General features: G+C 34.0%; 1 protein-coding gene across 5 annotated transcripts in view; it reads right to left on the bottom strand.

Moving 5' to 3' along the window:
• The window catches only part of ZEB1 (zinc finger E-box binding homeobox 1), a 198,413-nt gene that overhangs the window by 41,840 nt on the left and 139,218 nt on the right, over positions 1 to 17,355 (bottom strand). For 2 of the 5 annotated variants that reach the window (XM_042945248.1, XM_042945251.1), the window contains exon 3: positions 15,501 to 15,527. The exons of the other annotated variants lie outside the window; for them this stretch is intronic. In XM_042945248.1, coding sequence (XP_042801182.1) covers positions 15,501 to 15,527 — 27 coding nt within the window. The remainder of the gene's footprint in view (positions 1 to 15,500; positions 15,528 to 17,355) is intronic. 5 annotated transcript variants of the gene reach the window in all.

Genomic DNA, 17,355 nt, shown 5'->3' with positions numbered 1-17,355 from the left:
AGATCATGGTTACCAGGGTTTGTGGTGAGAGGGAGGTGTGACTAAAAACAAGTAGCATGGAGAAGTTCTCTTGGGATGAAACTGTTTTGTGGAGTCTTTGATCCCATAACCAAAGAAATTGGATTTTGCCAACGCCCAAATAAACAAGGAAATGAATCTTCTCTTAGAATCTCTAGAAAGATATGTAGCCCTGTCAACACTTAGATTTTAGCCTAGTGAGATCTGTGATGGACTTATGACCTACAGGGCTGTGTGATAAATTTGTGTCATTTAAGCCCTTAAGTGTTGTGGTAATTTGTTATGATAGCAATAATCAAGTAGTTAAATAATTTTAGACCAAGGAGAAGAATGAGGATAACAACTATTTGTTGACTATCAAAGAAGACTGCTATGTAGAGTTCAATACTATTTCCTTTTTTTCTCTTTCAGTTTTATTAGATACTATGAATCTGAAAAACACTAATCATGTTAGTAATTATGGCATCCTAGCCTTGCTGGTGGCTGTGGGAAATTCAAAAGGAATACACGACCTGGTATTCTTATGTTAAGATGTTTACAATCCAGAGAGATATGTGACTTGCCCATGAAAATAAGAGATTTGAGGTTTTCAACTTTAAAATATAAAAATTAAATATGAAATATAAAAATAGAAATTTAAGTTTAAAATTACAAAATATAAAAATATATTTTATTTTAAAATAAGATTTAAATTTTGAGGTCAATTAGAAAAGGGAGCATGAGATAGAAGAGTTTAGTGCTAACAGAAACACCACAAAAGGAAAGATCTGTATGGATGGGCACTGATACAATGAAAAAATTCTCTCCCTATTGCTCTTTATATGTATTTCACGTATGGATGTTAGATTCGGTGTGTGTATAATGTATACACACACACACACACACACACACACACACACACACACACACACGTGTGTGTGTGTGTGTGTGTGTGTGTATTATATTTACAGATTCTGTTGAATCTGTAAATAAAACAATAGCATGCTTTGGAGTCAAAGAGACCTAGTTTTGAACCTTGGCTTTCCATATTTAATATATGTCACCTTGGCAGATATTTAATATTGCTGAGCCTCAGTTTCCTTATCTACAAAATGGAGCTAATCTTACAGAATTGTTGTAAGAATGAAAAGAAATGATGTATGGGAAAGCAGTTGGCACTAGGTACACCCACTCAGTGTTATTTTACTTAGCTAATATGTATGAGTTGGAATTGCAACTGAATGCTCATTTTCTGTGTCAGCCTTGTCAATCCCACAGTTTTTCCAAAAAGAGGCATGTCTCTCAAAACCTAAACTAGATCTGAAAACTCCTAAGGAAAGGCAAAATTAGCCTGATTTATCTTTGTCCCCAAAGTTCAAGGTATTGGGACCAGCTTTGAAATGGTGGGAAGGTAAGCTGGCACCCTGCAGTGTGGAGAAGACCAAGAGGGGTATGAAGACCTTGCCTGAGTCTTTTAGGGAGTAGCTTCAGGCATTCTACTAGACAGGCTAAGGAATGGGACAAAGGCCAGGGAATGAGCCAAAGATCTGACAGCAGATGCACTTCATAAACTGAATTATCATATTTAAATAGTCTTCCTTTTGTTCTATTATTATTTATAAAGAAATATTTTTGAAAATAACTTTTTTTAAAGATATACTAAGGAAACCCAAGAAAAGGGGGTTTTACTTCCTTTTATTCAGGATTTAAAAAATCTTTTTAAATTTAAAATAGTTTTAGACTGGGGCGCCTGGGTGGCTCAGTCGGTTAAGCGTCTGACTTCGGCTCAGGTCATGATGTCGTGGTTTGTGAGTTCTTGCCCTGTGCTGGGCTCTGTGCAGACAGCTCAGAGCCTGGAGCCTGCTTCAGATTCTGTGTCTCCCCTCTCTCTGCCCCTCCCATGCTCATGCTCTGTCTCTCTCGGTCTCTCAATAATAAATAAACGTTAAAAAAAAATAAAATAGTTTTAGACTTACAGAATAGTTGTAAAACAAGCAGACTTCCAGTATACCCTTCAACCAGCTTCCCTAAGGGAGAACATCTTACATAATCACAGGTCTACTATGGAAACCATTATATTAATGTTAATACAAAACCATTAAGTAACATACAGACCTTATTTGACTTCTGCCAGTTTTCCCACTAATGCCCTTTTCTTTTCTAGTTCAGAAACGAATTCTGGACCCACAGTGCATTTAGTTGTCAGGTCTCCATAGTCTCCTCCAAAATTTACAATCCAATCAAGTGTCTGGCAAGTTGCTTTAGTCTTTGCTTTTTCATTACCTTAACATTATTGAAGAGTACTGATCACTTATTTTGTAGAGTGCCCCTCAATTTGATTTCCCTGATGCTTTCCAATGATTTGATGAGGAAATACTTTTGAGCAGGAATACCACTTAAGTGATAGGCCTTTGTTAATATATCTTACAGGGGTATATAATGTCACTATCTCTTATTTCTATTAACCTTAATCACCTGGTTAAGAAGGTGTCTGTCAGGTTTCTTTATACTAGTTATTATGTTTTTAAGATTAATAATTATCTGGTGAGGAAATACTTTGATATTATGCAAATATCCTTTTGTTCCACATACTTTCATCCATTAATTTTAGCATTCATTGATGTTTCTTGCCTGCAACAATTATACTATGGAGTTTGCTTACAGCAATTTTCCATTTCCCTAATTACTTCTTAATTTATAACTGAAACTCTACTATAAGGAAGAACTTTCCATTCTCCCCCATGTATGTATTTAAGTATTTATATCAGTACAGATGCATGGATATTTATTTTATTCTACAGATTATTTATAATCCAATACTATCATTTATTTATTATGCTGCTAAAATTGTTCCAGATTTGGCCAATGGGTGTTCTTTCAAGTTGGCTCTTACGCCCTTTTGACAGGATGCTTTTTAAAAAATACTTTCTTGCTTGTTGTTCCAGGCTTAGCTTATATTTACCCTACCTCAGTTCTAGAATCAGCCATTTATGCAAAGAGTCTTAGTACCTTTTTCTTTTAATGTTTACTTATTTTTTGAGACAGAGGGGTAGAGAGAGAGAAAGAGAGAGAGAGAGTGCAAGGATGGGTGCATGAGTGGGGGAGGGGCAGAGAGAGAGGGAGACACAGAATCCAAAGTAGGCTCCAGACTCTGAGCTGTCAGCACAGAGCCTGACGTGGGGCTCAAACCCATGAACCATGAGATCATGACCTGCGCCGAAGTCGGATGGTTAACTGACTGAGCCAACGAGGCGCCCCAGCCTTGGTACCTTTTATTGAAGAATGTTATTTGAATCCTAGACCTGGGTCCTAGGTATGCTCATTGCTACCAGGTATCTTGTTTCCTGAATTCTCAGCAGACAGAGCTAGGAAATATATGTATGTATATACTTTATATGTATGTAATACTTTCATATATCCCATCTATATTTTTGTATCTACCTATCTTTATATATACAGTAAAACCTTGGATTGCGAGTTACTTGTTCTGCAAGTGTTCCGCAAGATGAACAAACATTTCTAATAAATTTTAACTTGATAAACAAGTGATGTCTTGCAACACCAGTCGTATGTGACACCGAACGTCACATGATCACAACTCATCATGGTCCTCTCTCTGCGGGATTGTGGGTGATCGTCTCCCATGCTCAGATGTTTGGTCGCAGGCCATGGTGTTTGGCAGAAATCAATGATTTTTCGGAACATTGGAAAGGTGCCCACAACTGACACTAGTGTACTTTTTGTCACTTCAAAGCACCTATAGACAGTTCTTTGCTTTTCCATACAAGAGTAAGCTCAGGAATGCTTCACTTCATTCTAGGTCAGGCTGCCTGCAGATATAGACCCTTTCACTTTGCTGCCGTATTGCCAGTTACATTAAATACAGTATAGGACAAGAGTATATTAATACTGTACCATAGTCAACATCCATGAGAGCGTATACAATGGCTCCCATGCAGAAAAAGATTCCACTGAGTCAATAGAGAACAGTGATTCTGTTAGTGATAGTAAAAGTTGTCCTATACAATAACCCTCCTCTCTCATCTCACTCACACTAGCCATGAAGGTTTTCAAAGGTTAAGTGTGGGTTAATTTGTTTATTTTTCTTTATGTATTTCTTTGTTATTTTGTATTATATTACAGTATAGTAATCATTTTTATATGAATATTTTTGGGTTGTAGAATAAATTATCTGAGTTTCCATTAATTCTTATGGGGAAATTTACTTTGATACACAGTGCTTTGGATTATAAACATGTTTCTGGAATGAATTATGTTCATAAACCAAGATTTTACTGCGTTAAGTTCATACTGACACAACTGATCCCAACAGAAAACCATAGGATTTATTCTAGCCTTCTCACTTTTCTTGATTTGTAACTTCTTTCTCCGATAGTAAGAAATCTGGGGCTCATTACCCTGAATATATTTACTTATTTGTTCAATTAGAGCATATACAAAAGTAGTTTCAGAATAAACCATAGCTTTGTAAGAAACAAATTTATTAACTAGAGGGAAAATGGGGTGGGATAGTAGGCTTGGAGGAGTACAGCTTACATATGTAACCATGAAAATGCTTCCCATACACAAACACAAAAATAATTTATATACTACGCAGACAAAGACAACGGAAAAATGAAATACAAACAATGACAAACAGAACTAACTGCACTAGAAATTAATTATATAACACACTGAAGGGGGTGGCAAAGACAAGAAATAGCCTACGAAACTTTGGAAAAACAACATGTTGAATATATGCTATAAGGCTAATGGCCAAAAGAACTGTGTACAACACTGTAATTTAGGTAAGCAAATTTGTTTGGGATTTTAAAGAGAAGAGAGTGTACAACTGAGGTTCAGCATTGTGGGAAAAGTCCAAATTCCTTCCTAGTGTCACCTCTTAATAGTTGGACATTTAGAGGTAATTAGATATTAGAGGTGCATATTTAGTACAAATGAAATTGGATTCTCTTACAAGCACAGTGAAAGAAATACCTCTGTGTTCATCTGGGCTGGTCTTTTCATATTATAGATGCAAAAGTGGAACTCAAGAGATACAGTAGTGTGATGAAGAGTAGGAACCATGTGCTGAGCTTTTTCTACATCTCACAGTACCTTTGGTTGAAAAAGGTTCTGAAGAGGAGGTTAAACTGAGACTCGAGAGAGAAGTATAACATGGTTCAATGCTAAGTTATATAGTAATTGATGTATTCTTTGCATAGATTACTTATAGTGTTGTGTTATAACCTATGTACGCCAAGGAAAGCCTTCTTGCTATGGGTAACATCAGGATTTTAAATATTTTTATTACAAGGAAGTTTTCATTGCTTGGCATTTTTGTAAACACGTAAATTTCTATAGAGTTTAAGAAACTTCAAGTCAGAAAAATGTTTAGGTCACTGTTGCTTGGGATCATTCTTTCAGATCACCAATTAAAAAACTAAGGAATGACTAACATACTAAACAATATTTTATATTATCAGATTAGTTTTATATACTTTTGAAAAACTAAAATTATGAGAGGACTATAAAACAGGTGTCTCAAAAATAAGAGTATATATATTTAAGAACGTTTAACTGATAGAAGCATGAGAGTTTTGGGCTGCACCACAAGAAGCTCTTATGAGATGAGTATAGATATGTTGGAGCACTGCCAAGTTATACTATCTTCCCTGCACACACAATTTAAAGTTGATTGTCTTGCAAGACAACAGGACTTAATTAACCTAGCTTTATTTTTGAAAGTAAACATGTCCTAGTTTATTTAATATCTACAATAAAAATAGTGCTTCTTCAATATGATCCTAACTCGAGATTTCATTCACAGCTAAGAATAGCTTTTTAAAGGTACTTCTTACATAATTAACATTTTAATGGCATATTGTATTTTCAAATATACTTTAGATTGTTGATTTACACTATGCCACAGATGTGTGAATATCAGTTTCATGTGCTGGTCTCTAGCATGGCTAAATGCCACTGACCACTTTCTTCTCTATTATTTCTCCCTTTCCATAAAGGTCTTTAAAATAACTCACTAGTATAAATGGTGTGGCTTCCATTAGTTAAGTGACAGTGAATGGCCTTTGCTTCACTATTTCTTGGTCACCCTTGAGTAACTAGAAAGGAAACACTTCACTGAGGAACTTGCCTTCCAAAAACCTAAGTTGTAGCTACTCTATTTTGTAAGCAAAAAACACTGCTAGTCTCTTTTTTCAGCACCAGGAAACTTTACATATTGATGTCTTCTTAAAGTTCTTAATAGTGATATGATCAAAACACCCTACCTTTTCCCCTTGTTTTTGTTTAGTTTTCACATTGGGTAGTAGTTTATTAATGGAATGCTAAAGAAAGAACACAAGAAGAGAGAGCAGTGCAGACAGGTCTCATGAAAGAAAAGAACCTGAAAGCAACTGAACCAGTAGGGCTCTATCTACCACACAGGCTGACTGCCCTTTAGAGTAAGCTCCTCTCTTAGTACCTCAAGTTTTCTCTTTCTGCTTCAGGAGCAGGTTGGTTTGGTCAACCATGTACAATTTGATAGACTAATTTTTCAAAATCAGCCATGCGGAGCATCTTGCAGAGCTCATAAAACGATTCAAGGGTAGAGAAGTTCTTTGGATCTGAAGCCCCACTGCATAAACTTTCAGTTGAATGCATGACTAAGGCATAAATGCATGACTTAATGGTAACCAATTAAATGAACTATTAAGAGTTACTAACTTCGATATTCATTAATTTAATTTACTGAGGATTTTGGATCAGTATTCTAGCAAGAAGTCTTGATTGCATCACTGGGCAGTGTTGCAGAGCTGTTGTGCACATGTTCACAAAGACATTTTAAACTCTCACAATGGGAAACTGTACTTTAACTGACAGAATGCCAGAATTATCTTGATTTATGATTTTCAGTGGGCTGATAACAATTTTTTACTTTGGTTAAAATTGTTTATCAAAGGAACAATTTCGTGTTTACTGATTTGCTCTATTTGGACATGTAAGATTGCTCTGAAGACGGTAGGATACATATAAACTTTTCATTTTTTCAAATTAGGTGAGATAAAACCTAAAATTAGCACTTACATAGGTTTAGAAGTGTAGTTTATTTATGAAAGAAATGTACCTTCAACTGGAGTATTTCTTTTCTTTATAGGAGTTTTAAGTAGTTTTCAGTGTGAGAATATTCTCTTTAAAATAATGCATGTTGAACAATAACACTCATACGAAAATAGTTATGTTGAGGTAAGAATTAATGTACAATTTTAAATATCCCATGACTTGGGTATCAACTTTACCACAAAATTTGGTTATATATAACTTTTTATGTAGGTTGCACATAAAACAAATTATAATTATTATGTAAATTATAAGTATTAATATTTACTACATGTTTCATTAATTATTTATACCTATACTTACAATCTATTTTGTTTCATCATCATACATAATTAAGAAAGCCCTAGGAGCAAATTATATTGTATATACCCACATTTTTACCCTTTTCCATGCTCTTACTTCCTTCCTGATATTCCAAGATTCCTTTCTTTACCATTTCCTTTCTGTTTAAAGAGCTTCTCTTAACCATTCATTTAGGGTAGATTTGCTGGTGACAAATTCTCCTTGTGTTCCTTCATTTAAAAATATCCTCATCTCTTCTCCATTTTTGAGGGATATTTTCTCTGGATATAGAGGTCTAGGTTGACAATTCTTTTCTTTCAGCATTTGAAGTATCCCATTTCTGCCTGGCTTTCATAGTTTCTTATCAGAAACTGTTGTCATTCAAATCACTTTTCCTCTATAGATAAAGGTATCCCTTCTCTCTCTGCTTTCAAGATTTTTTCTTTGTGTTTAGCTTTTAGGAGTTTGACTATGGTGTGTCTTGGCATGAATTTCTTTGGATTTATCCTGTTTTGGGGTGTAGGTTGATGTCATTTGCCTAATTTTGGAAATCCCAGCTATTAATTCTTTGAATACTTTTTCAGCCCCATTCACATTCTTTTCTCCTGGAATTCTGATGACATAAACTTATATCTAAACAGGTTGCTCAGATTCTGTCCTGTTTTTCCAGCCTATTTTCTTTCTTTTGTTCATATTAGGTAAATTCGATCTCACGGATTCTCACTGATTCGAACTTCACTGATTCTTTCCTCTATCCTCCATACTGCTGAGTCTGCAAACAGAATTTAAAATTTTTATTTATTATATTTTTCAGTTCTAACTAAATTGCCTATTTGGTGTTTCTTTATGTTTTCCATTTCAACAAATAGACTGTATTACTGTATCTTTCTCCATGTTTCTTAAGTACAGTGACACATTAGTTTTAGGTACACAAATGATTTTTGATACCTATGATCATCACATTGAGAAATGACCACAACATTAAGTCTAATTACCATGTGTCATCACGCAAATTTGTAACTTTTTTCTTTTGGTAAGAACTTTTAGATTTACTTCCTTAGCAACTTCCAAATTTATAATACATCACTGACTATAGTTCCCATGTTGTATCTTATATCCCTATGACTTACTTACTTTATAACTGCAAGTCTGTACCCTCTTGATCTCTTTTACCAATTATGACACCCCCCATTGTTCTCCCCTCTAGAAACCACCAAACTTTTCTTATATCTGTGAGTTTTGTTTGTTCATTTTGTTTTTTAGATTCCAGATGTAAGTGAAATCATATGGTGTTTGTCTTTCTTGGTCTGACTTATTTCACTTAGCATAATACTCTGACGGTTCATCCATGTTGTCACAAATGGCAAGATGTCATTCTTTTTTTTTTTTTATAGTTGGGTAGTATTTTATTGCATATAGATACACCACATCATCTTTATCCATTCATCTATCAATGGACATTTAGATTGTTTCAGTATCTTTACTATTGTAAATAATGCTGCAATGAACCTATGGATGCATACATCTTTTCAAATTAGTGTTTTCCTTTTTTTCAGATAAATATCCAGAAGTGGAATTACTGGATTTTATGGTAGTTCTATTTTTAAGTTTCTGAGGAACCTCCATACTGTTTTCCATAGTGGCTGCACCAAATTACATTCTCACCAACAATGACTCCCTTTTCTTCACATCCTTCACAAACATTTTTTGTCTTTTTGATAACAGTTATTTTTACAGGTATATAAAGTGATATTTTATTGTGGTTTTGATTTGCATTTCCATGATGTTTAGTACTGTTGAGCATCTTTTCATGTGCCTATTGGCCCATCTTGAGATCCTCTGCCCATTTTTAATTGGACTGCTTTTTTGTTATTGCTACTGAGTTGTAGGAGTTCTTCATATACTTTGGATATTAACCCCTTATTGAATATATAATTTACAAGTACCTTATCCCATTCAGCAGGTTCCTTTTTTATTTTGTTGATGGTTTCCTTCACTGTGTAGAGACTTTTTAGTTTGATATAATCCCACTTGTTCATTTTTGCTTTTGTTGTCACAAAAGTATGTTTCTAGAATCATATCCAAATAGATATTATTGAGACTAACGTCAAGGAGCTTACCACCTAGGTTTCCTTCTAGGAGTTTTATGGTTTCTAATCTTACATCAAGTCTTCAATCCATTTTGAGTTAATTTTTGTGTCATTTTAAGATAGTGGTCCAGTTTCATTATTTTGTGTGTGGCTGTCAAGTTTTCCCCACAACATTCATTGAAGAGACTATCCTTTCCTCACCGTATAATATTGCCTCTTTTCTTGTAAATTAATTGACCATCTATCTGTGAGTTTATTTCTGGGCTGTCTCTTCTGTCTCACTGATCTATGAGTATGTTTTTCATACCCATACCATACTGTTTTGATCCCTGAAGCTTTGTAGTATAGTTTCAAATCAGGCAGTATGATGCCTCTAGCTTTGTGTTTTTGTTTTTTTTTTTTCAGGCTATCTGGGATCTTTTGTGGTTTCATAAACATTTTAGGATGGTTTGTTCTATTTCTATGAAAAATTCATTAGAACTTTGATAGGGATTGCACTGAATCTGTATATTGCTTGGGCCTATAGATATTTTAATGATAATAATTCTTCCAATTCATGAGCACAAAATAGCTTCCCATTTATTGTTGTCTTCTTCAATTTCTTTTATTATTAATGTCTTTTAGTTTTCAGCGTGCAAGTCTTTCGCCTCCTTGGTTAAAGTTATTCCTAGGTATTTTTTTTTTGGATGCAATTGCAAAGGGGACTATTTTCTTAATTTCTCTAATAGTTCATTGTTAGTATATAAAAATGCAACAGATTTTTGTATGTTTATTTTGTACCCTGCAACGTTACTGAATTTATTAGTTCTAAAAGTTTTTTGGTTGAATCTTTAGGGTTTTCTATATATAAAATCATGTAGTCTGCAAATAGTGACAGTTACACTTTTTCCTTTCCATTTGGATGCCTTTTATTTCTTTTTCCTGCCTAATTGCTCTGGCTAAGACTTTCAATACTATGTTGAATACAGTGGTGAAAGTGGGCATCCTTGGCTTAATCCTGATCTTAAGGGAAAAGATTTTAGCTTTTTATCACTGAGTGTGATGTTAGCTGTGGGCTCATCATATATAGCCTTCATCATGTTGAAGTATACTCTGTCTACATCCACTTTTTTTGAGTTTTTATTATAAATAGGCACTGAATTTTTTCAATTCTTTTTCTGCATTATTGAGATGATCAACTGACTTTTTAGTCTTCATTTTGTTAATGTGGTATATCACAGTGGTTTGTGAATGTTGAACTATCCTCACAGTCCTGAAATAAAGCCCAGTATTTAATGAATTATTGAATTTGGTTTGCTAATATTTTGTTGAGGATTTCTGTATCTACGTTCATCAGGGATATTGGCCTATAATTTTCCTTTTTGGTTGTGTCATCAGGTGTTGGTATCAGGGTAATGCTGGCTTTGTAAAATAAATTTGGAAGCATTCCCCTCTTCCATTTTTTGGAATAATTTGAGAAAGATATTAACTCTTTTTGAATGTTTGGTAGAATTCACCAGTGAAACCATCTGGTCCTGAACTTTTGTTTATTGGGGTTTTTTTTTGATTACTAACTGAATCTCCTTGCTAATATTTGGTCTATTTAGGTTTTCTATTTTTTTTTTTTTTTTATGATTCAGTCTTAGAAGATTATATGCTTTCCATTTCTCCTAGGTTGTCCAGTTTGTTGTATTTAATTGTTCATGGTATTCTCTTATGATCCTTTGTTGTTCTTTGTGTTAGTTGTAACTTCTTTCTTTTCTGATTTTATTTATTTGAGCCCTCTTTTTTTTCTTGGTGAGTCTAGCTAATGGCTTGTTGATTTTGTTAATCTTTTTAAGGAACTAGCTCTTAGTTTCAATGATCTTTTCTACTGTCTTTTGGTCTCTATTTCATTTAGTTCTTCTCTCATCTTCATTTTTTTATTCTGAGACTGTATTTTTTTAGTTGAAGCATGTTCATAATTGTTTGCTGAAACATTTTGATCAAGCCTGCACTCCATGATGATCTGTGTCAATTATGGAATTGTAATTTAACATCTTTGTCACCTCAGTATTGGTGTATGTTTACTGTTTTTTCTACTTAAGTTGAAGTTTTTCTGGTTCTGGGTATGACAAATGATTTTTGAATCAAACTTGGACATGTAAGTTATTATATAAGGAGCCAAAGATATGCAATATTATTTAAATCTTCTGTTTTAGCAGGTTTCCTGTGAGAAAGAAGGCACTGTCCCATTACTGGGAGGTGTTGGGGTTTTTGTGTATTGGCTTCTCCAGCACCAGGATGATCTATGAGGGATGTATAAGAGGGTACATAAACAAAAAGAAAACCCTGGGAACTCACTGCAGTATTGTTCCTTGGGTCCTTTGGTCCCTAGCATGTCTGTCTTCTTCTATCTACCTTTCAGAATCTTATGTTTTATATGTAATGTTGAGATTTTGGCTGTACTTAATAGAAGGAATAGAAAAAAAGTATTATCTACTCCATCTTTCTATAAGAAGTTGCTATAGTTTTTTTTAATTGATAAAGGATTATGTGATTATGTTTTATTTCTTCCTGGATGCCTTATATAGGGCCACAAAAACTTAATCTATATTCATATTTTATATAAGAAATGTTTCTTAAGAAAGAAAAGGGTCACACAGATGGAATTTCCAAGTATCTCATATTTTAAAAGCATACAAAGAATATAAAGTATACAGAGAACAGAAAGAATGTCACATAATCAAGGATGAACATATGAGTTTAGACAATGTAAGACCCAAATAGTGTCAAGAAGATAAAAAATGTGAAAAAAAATTGAAGCTCTCAAAATGCTAAGGAAATCAAGAAGGGGAAGAACTGTTTTGTTGAAGTTGATGGTATAATTAATGAAGATTAAAAATAAAAAAAGGACAGCATCTTAACTCATCCACTCATGTGTAGGAGATTTATTTAAGGATATAATATGGATTAAGTATTAGTAGTAAAAGACAGAGATCAATGAGATACAGTTCTTGCTCTCAATCATTATTTTAGTGAAACAGAGTGATCAATCACAATACAATGTGTAAAATCTATGAACAATTTTTGGAAAGCTAATTTTACTATGTCTATGGAGTTCAGGCAATAGAAGGAAAGGAAGAGAAGACAGAAAAGGACAGAAGGAAGAGAAGGTGACAGAAAAGGAAGGTGACAGAAAAGGAAGAGAAGGAAATGCCAGGCAGATAAAACAGGATATACAAAGATTCAAAGGAATGAATGAATGTGGACAAAGGGAGTGGTGCAAAATCAAGTTTAGAAAGACAATACGTAGCTGTCATGCAAAAGCATTTAGGCTCAAATCCCAGGGGTAGCCAAGAACTACAAGAATTAGTTGTGATTTTCTCTTCCAGAAAATATAAGTTCATGAAGCAAAACAGAATCAAAACTCATGATAGATAAGTCATTATACACTTGGTCTCCTGGCTCATATAAAATATTTTTAGAAAATATAAAAGCATTTGAAAATAAATCACTGACCTGGTTATGATCTTTGAGGGAACATGGAAGATTAGGAGAGATGAACAAATGTCATTGAATTTGCACCTTCCACCTCTGATTTCCTTTTGTAAACTATAGATCAGAGATATTTGATTTCTAGCCTACAAATGTTTCCTAGAATAGATTATAAAGGCTGTGTGTGTGTGTGTGTGTGTGTGTGTGTGTGTGTTTAAAAAAAATGATCATGAACATCCAGAATGGGTTCACTGAAAAAAAGTCATATAAACTGGCCTCATATCCATTTTTGACAGTATTACTAGGAGACATGATATCATATGATATTTATTTTTGACACCATTGACAGATTAAAAATAACTAAATAAATTTATTCAAAAAGTGGTGATTTATAGAATGGTGACAATAGAAGAAAGTTAGTGCCATGCCACAACGTCTGTTCTTGGCCCTACTCAAACACATTTCTGAATGACAGGAGGGACATGGACATGACAAATGACAGAATCAGAATAAAAAACAGATACAGGGACTGGTTCCAACAAGATTAAGAGTCATAAATGTCTGATAATTAGATCCCCTCCAAACATAACCATCAAATGGAGGAAACCACAGAATCACCTTAAGCTCCTCTTTCCTTCTCAATCCTGATCTAGTCCATCAGTAAGTCCTATAGACTCAAAATATAACCAGAATTTGATACATTCTCACAATCTTTACTTCTACCTTCCTAATTTAAACTGCCAATTTAGATTATGGTGATAACCTCCTTACTGGTCTTCCTTCTCCTACCCTTGCCTTCTATAGTTTATCCTCAATACAGCAGCCAAAGTCATACTTCTAAAATAAAAATAAAATTATACCACTACTCTATTCAACTTCTTCTAATGCCTTCACATTTCAATAAAAATAAAAGTATTCCTAATAGCTTACAAGACCTTTAAATGTTCTGGCATTCCATTAATCTGCTGGCTTCATTTCTACTAATCTCTCCCTCCTTCATTTTGCTCATGAGCCTCCTGGCTCTTTCTTACAGGCCAGGTTAAATGTCACAGTAATGTCTTGAGAAACAGAATGAATTGCTGAATCATTATATTGTACACTTCAAAGTAATATAACATTCTATGTTAATTATACTTGAATAAAAAAAGAAGAAAACAACAAAAAATAAAGTTTATAAATTAGTAGGGAAAAAAATCAAAGAGATGGCTTGTGGCTATTATTTGCTCACTGATATGAAGTGATGAAAAGGGTATTTTACCATTGTGTTATTCTTTCCAAAATCCCACACCCTCAGTATAATCATGAGAAAAATATTAGACAAACCTAAATTGAGAAACATGCTACAAACACCTGACCACTACTCCTTAAGGTCATGAGAAACAGTAAAAGGCTGGTCTCCTGAGACTGAAGAGACATAACTAAATACTATGCAGTTAGGCAGGAGTGGATCCTGAACAAGAGGATGTTAATGGAAAAACTAGTGAAATTCAAAAAAATCTTAGCTTAAAAAAAAGTGGAGTCTTCTAACCCATGAATTTATACCTCCATTTTTTTTTTTTTTTTTTTTTTTTTTTTTTAAATTTTTTTTAACGTTTATTTATTTTTGAGACAGAGAGAGACAGAGCATGAACAGGGGAGGGGCAGAGAGAGAGGGAGACACAGAATCAGAAGCAGGCTCCAGGCTCTGAGCCATCAGCCCAGAGCCCGACGCGGGGCTCGAACTCACAGACTGTGAGATCGTGACCTGAGCTGAAGTCGGACGCTTAACCGACTGAGCCACCCAGGCGCTCCTATACCTCCATTTATTGAAATATTTGCTAATGCCTCTAATAAGAATTTATAATTTTTTATATGTGGTTTTAACACAACTATTCTCATTTTATAGTTCTTACTGATGATCTATTTGTATTCATTTTTTATACAGTTATATCATCTGTAAATAATAAGTTTTGTGTTTTTGCCTTTCTAATCCTTATCTTTATTAATTTATTTTCTGATCTAATTGCACTGGGTAGCAATTCTCATATAAGGCTGATGGAAAATGTGGTGGAAAGTGTGGAAAGAGTGGTGACAGTGGAAATCATTACCTTGTTCTTGACTGCAAAACAAGTTTTCAACATTTTGCCATTAAGTAGAATGTCTGTGATAGATTTTATAGAAATATACTTTATTAGAATAAGGAAGTACCCTCTTTTCCTAGTTTACTAGCTTTTATGATATCCGTTCGTACGTACTAAATTCATACGTACTAACTTTGTTTTCTGTCTGTTGAGAAGAATATTTGATTGTTCTCATTAAGTCTGTTCACTGTGGTATTTTTGAACTGCATCTCACACATTTACATACATATGTATTGTATAACTAATATTTTGCTTAATTATTGTGCCTGTATACAACTGAGTGAGTCTGTAATTCTACCTTCTTATAATTCGTTTTGGTATCAAGATTATGGTAGCCTCATTTAAAGAGTTGGGGAATCTTCCCATTTACCCTAGGCTTTGGAAGAGTGGTCTAAAACTGGAATTACTATCCCCTTGAATGTTTAGAAAAACTTACCAGTGATGCCACCTGGGCTAGAGTTTTCTTTGCAGGAGAGAAAAAAAAACATATAAATTTTATAATATATACATATATGATATATACATAATATATATCATATATCCAAATACACACACATACACACATATATAAATGATCACACAGAAAATTTTAATCTTTTTTTCCTTTTGGTGTATGGTTCTATGAATTTTAACACATGTACAGATTCATGTAACCACTACCAAAATCAGGATACAGAACTGTTCCATCATCCCCCCAAATTCTCTAGTACTATCCCTTTAGAGTCGCACTCTCCATGCTCTAGCCCCTAGCACCACTGACTTGTTACCCAACATACAGTTGGTCTTTTTGAAAATGTCAAATAGATGGAATCATTTTTCAAGTCTGTAACCTTTTGAGACTGGCTTCTTTCACTCAGCATAATGACTCAGAGATTCTTCCAAATTGTTGCTTATATTAATAGTTTGTTCCTTTTTTATTGCTAAGTAGTAGACCATTATTATACGGATGTACAATAGTTTCCTTATCCTTTCACCTGCTGAAGGACAAGGGGTTGTTTCCTGTTTTTGGCAGTTTTGAACAGAGCTTCTTTAGGCACCAGTGTACAAGTTTTTGTGTAAACCTGTCTTGATTTCCCTAGGAAAAAACACCCAGGAGTGGGACCGTTGGGTCATACAGTTAATTTTATAATAAAGTGCCAAACTGTGTCCCAGAGTGACATACCACTTACAATGAGCAATGTACGACAAGTTTTGGTTGTTCCAGATCTTCACTCCCTCTTTGTGGGAATACTTTTGACCATTATTTCAATTTCTTCAGAGGTTTTATAACACAGTTTTCCAGTTGTTCCCCAGCCAGTTTTGGTTAGAATTTCTAGTATCTTGCCCATATTTTCAAATTTATTGGCATGCAGTTGTTTGCAATACTCCCTTTTACCTTGTCAATGTCTGTAGTATCTTAGTTATGTCCTGTTTTTCATTCTTGATTTCGGTTATTTGTATATTCTCTTTTTTTTCCTTGTCAATTTTGTCAAAGGTTTGTTAATAGTTTTCAAAGAACAGAGTTTTGCCTATGCTGACCTTTTGCATGGTAGGTTTGTTTTCAATTTTATATTACTTTCTTGTTTTTACATTTGAAAATCTTTTAGCTGTTCTTTTTTCTAAATTCTTAAAAATAGATGCCCAACCCATTAACTTTTAGCCAGAACCTTTTCTAAAGTATTTACTTAAGGTTCTAAGTTTTCTTCTAAAAATTTTTTATGAATATTCCATATAGTTGAAAAATATTTTGCAATTACTAAGTACATTGTTTATACACCTTATGTATATTTTCATATCTTACTCACTGGTTTTGTGTAATTATTCAATCAATGACCAACTGAGGTGTTAAATCATCCACAATGACTAGATTTGTGTTTTTCTTCTTGTACATCGTCTATTTCCCTTTCTATATGTTTGAGGGCTTATTATTCGGTACACACACATTTAAAATAATATTTTATTAGGGAATTTAATCTTTATTATTATTTTTTATTTTCAAATTAGTTAACATACAGTGTAGTCTTGGATTCAGGAGTAGAACCAGTGATTCATCTCTTACACATGACACCCAGTGCTCATCCCGAAGAGTGCCCTCCCTAATGCTGTTCACCCATTTAATCCACTCCACCACCCCCCGATCCCCATCAACCCTCAGTATGTTCTCTGTATTTAAGAGTCTTTTATGGTTTTCCTCTCCCTGTTTTTATCTTATTTTTTCTTCCCTTTCCCTATGTTCATCTGTTAAGTGATTTCGCTTAATCTTTCATTATTATAAAGTGATCCTATTATCTATAATAATGCTTTCAAGCGTT

Source organism: Panthera leo, chromosome B4, assembly GCF_018350215.1.
Source record: "Panthera leo isolate Ple1 chromosome B4, P.leo_Ple1_pat1.1, whole genome shotgun sequence".
In the NCBI taxonomy this organism is placed as follows: Eukaryota; Metazoa; Chordata; class Mammalia; order Carnivora; family Felidae; genus Panthera; species Panthera leo.
Note: the sequence above shows the minus strand (reverse complement) of the source record. Positions and strands in the feature narration are given on the sequence as shown.